The sequence below is a fragment of the Humulus lupulus genome, chromosome 3 (genome assembly GCF_963169125.1).
Source record: "Humulus lupulus chromosome 3, drHumLupu1.1, whole genome shotgun sequence".
Lineage (NCBI taxonomy): Eukaryota > Viridiplantae > Streptophyta > Magnoliopsida > Rosales > Cannabaceae > Humulus > Humulus lupulus.
The window spans coordinates 68,267,188-68,270,626 of NC_084795.1; the positions used below are offsets into that span (position 1 = coordinate 68,267,188).

At 41.4% G+C, this 3,439-nt stretch overlaps 1 protein-coding gene across 1 annotated transcript; it reads right to left on the minus strand.

Annotated features, from left to right (window-relative positions):
* Nucleotides 1-1,922: 1,922 nt before the first annotated feature.
* LOC133824307 (uncharacterized) lies at nt 1,923-2,387 on the minus strand. The gene has a single exon (XM_062257186.1). The coding sequence runs from the start codon at nt 2,385-2,387 to the stop codon at nt 1,923-1,925; it is 465 nt and encodes a 154-aa protein (XP_062113170.1).
* Nucleotides 2,388-3,439: the final 1,052 nt, after the last annotated feature.

The window sequence follows — 3,439 nt, forward strand, 5'->3', positions numbered from 1 at the left end:
AATCGCGAATTTGGACCTCCACCGCTTTTCCGAGTTCTGCGGCATCTAACAAGAGAGCAAAAGGGTGAGGGTCAGACGAACAAGAGATTAAGAATGAAAATCAAGACGGTCTAGGCTCGAATGATCGAGACTATGGAACAAGCTCGATCAAAAGAACGAGATCAGGCTCGGAGCGTGTATTCCACGAAAAGGGGGAAAGGTGGATTTATTTTTAAGAATCCCAAATTTTTAGGGAAAAAGTTGGTGCTTACTCAAAAATTGATATTTTTGGGAAACGTGCAATTTGAAAACCCTAATCCTATACCCAGTTTCTTGGTCTACACGATACGATAGTCGAAATCAAGATAACCTAGTAAAATCCATATTTGCATCATTTATGCAAAATCTGGGTTTGGAAAGTCGTAACACCAAATAAGCCTAAAAAACTACACGGTATTGATTAAAGCATCCTAGTACAAAACTAGTAAATGTGCCTAAAAGTGCAACAACGTAAAACATGCATGGAAAAAACAAAGTATATACACAGATATATTGGGGTCAAGAACAGATTCTTACACAATGCAGATGGTGGAAACAAAGAAATCGAAGACTGAAGGATTGGTTACAAGAACGATTTCACAGAGTCGAACAGACCAGCGGTATTTTGCTTCCTTGGCTTGGAGAACATGCAAGGACTGAAGTTTTTGAGTTATGGTTTTCTTAGTTCTTCTCTCTTTTCTGAAAACTCGAAAACGTAAAGGAGAAATAAAAAAGACGATGGCATATTTATAGGCCCCAAAGGATGCCAAACGACGAAATAATCTGGACCACTGGTCAATTTCGATGTCTGATCAAACGGCCAGGGGCAAATGGAAGAGTGGCGCCATGAAGTTGGCAGGTGGATGGATGTGTGTGTGGTGTAAAAGGCACTCAAGTACTCTAACCATCCAATATCTGGATGACGTGTGTCTACACTCGAGTACAATTGGTGGTACAGTCTCCAAGAAGGGCAGTTCAAAAGTTTCCTTCTCACGGGATTCGAATTGATACTTTTGAGGGGGCAAAATGTTACACCCAGATTTCGAAAAAAGAAGTTATGACCCCAGAAACTGGGCTCGTTAGGTGTGAGCTCGAAATACGCGCGGTCAACATATGGTCCAACCATCGAACCTCTTTGAAGCAAACAACGATCTCGAGGATGTGTAGCCTCGAGTATTCTCTGAGCTCGCAATGGCATGACACTTCCAATTACCTTCAGGCGAGATAGCTCGAGCTTGGGAAGTGCAAGCTTGGAGGTGACAACCTCGTTAGCACCTATTTATCCCGAGCATAGCGCAAAGTTGGGTGGAAAGCTCGTAATTGACTCTTAGTCTTGACAGACTCAAAGCCAATTGCTAATCTCAAAGATTTGATGAGTCATCTGGGATAACCCATTACGTGTGAACGTGTTTATTGTTGTACATTCCCAATATTTAAGGGATATCATTTAATTTGTTATCCGTTCTCGATCTTCATGGGACGTTTCTGTGTATGTAGGAGATAATGCATTTAATATCATTATTTCAATTGATTTACAGAATATCTTCTCGAAATATGTGGGAATGAATTCTGCAACCTTCTCTATAAATAGAGAAGGAATCACCATTTGAAGGGGACCAATTTCTGATTTCTTGAGAGAAAACTCTCGGCAACTCTTCTCTGAAAAGTTTCCAGAAAACTCCCAAGTCTTAATAATATAGACTCGTGGACTAAGCAGAGTTAACTACTCAACCACGTAAAAATCCTTTTGTTTTCCTCTTTATTCATTTGCTCCAGTGTTTTATTGTTTAATTGCTCTACTATTTAAGTTGACGAAACGCGCCGTCAACAGCTAGGTCTTATGAACCCTTGTCCAATAACTCATGTAGCTGGTTCTTAAGTTCCTTCAACTCCGCAGGTGCCATTCAATAGGGTGCTTTAGAGATCGGTGCTGTTTCTAGTGCAAGTTCGATCATAAATTCGATTTCTTTGTACAGGGGTAATCCTGGTAATTCCTTGGGAAACACCTCTGGGAACTCACAGACAATATGCACATTCTCTGATTTCAACTCTGTTTCCTTGGATTTATCCACCACACTAGCTAGAAATGCCAAATAACCATGTTGCATCATATTCCGTGCTTCCAGTGCCGATATTATGGGTGTATGAAAACCCACTACTTCTCCTTTAAAAGAAAAGATTTCTCCTTCTTCTGGTCTGAACTCCACATCCTTTTTCTGATGGTCAATCGTCACTCCATGTTTGGATAACCAATTCATGCCAAGTATGGCATCATAATCTAGTATACTTAGTTCTATAAGGTCTGTCGGGCACTCCCTACCCTCTATCGTTATAGGCGTTGACGGTAACCACCTAGTTGACAACATCATGTCTCCCGACAGTAACATTGTACTAAAACTATGCTCAAAAAATTTATAAGGCATACCCAACTCATCAATCATATTCATGGAAACATAAGAGTGAGTCGCTCCAGAATCAATAAGGACTCTACACATCATACCAGAAATAGGGAGCTGACCTGTGACTACGGTATTACTGTTGGCTGCTTCATTCTGGGTTAAGGAAAAGACTCGTGCTGACACCAGATTGCTGTATTATTCTGTCTCGCTTTCCATTGTGGGCAATCTTTTCTTAGATGTCCTGCCTGACCGCACTTGAAACATTTGTTGGTGTCGGCCTGACATTCTCCTGGGTGTCTTTTCGAGCATTTAGGACAGGTGGGGTGCTCTACTTTGTTGCTTTGGTGATTCCCACGGTTTCGATCATTATAGCGACTGTTATGGTTATTAGGGTTTTTCTGAGTGTTGTGACTGTCGTTATTCGTGGTCGAGGGTCTCGGTCTCTTATCAGTGCTACTATTCTGCCCTTTGTTAGCTTTCTTCTTGTTGCCCTCATTGAAGTCCTTGTTTCAGTGGGCCTCTCTTTTGGCAGCATTTTCCTTCCATATATGATCCTCCAAGTATTCTGCCTCAAGTGCCCTATCAGTTATTTTGGCATAACTGACCACTTCAGTACTGGTCATCTTAACGTCCCTAGCAATCAGTTGGTACAACTTCAGGAGTGAATTTTGCCGACCTTTCAAACTTCTATGCATAATCAGTGACAAATAGATTTCCCTGAACCAAAGTCATGAACTCATCTACTTTGGTTGCTAACACGGTCACACTGTAATACTTCTTGCTCAAAGCCTGCATGAAATCTGCCCAAGTCATGGTATTCAAATCTCGAGTCTGTTTAATCACATCCCACCATATCCGCACATCCAACTTGAGCAAGTGGGCTGCACATGAGATTCTCTGGCAATCATTTAACTCCATATGATCAAAGATAGCCTCAACTGATCTTAACCAATCTTCCGCCACCATGGGATCAGCTTTCCCTTCAAAAGTCAGTGGGGCTTGCTTCATGAAAAGTTCATAAA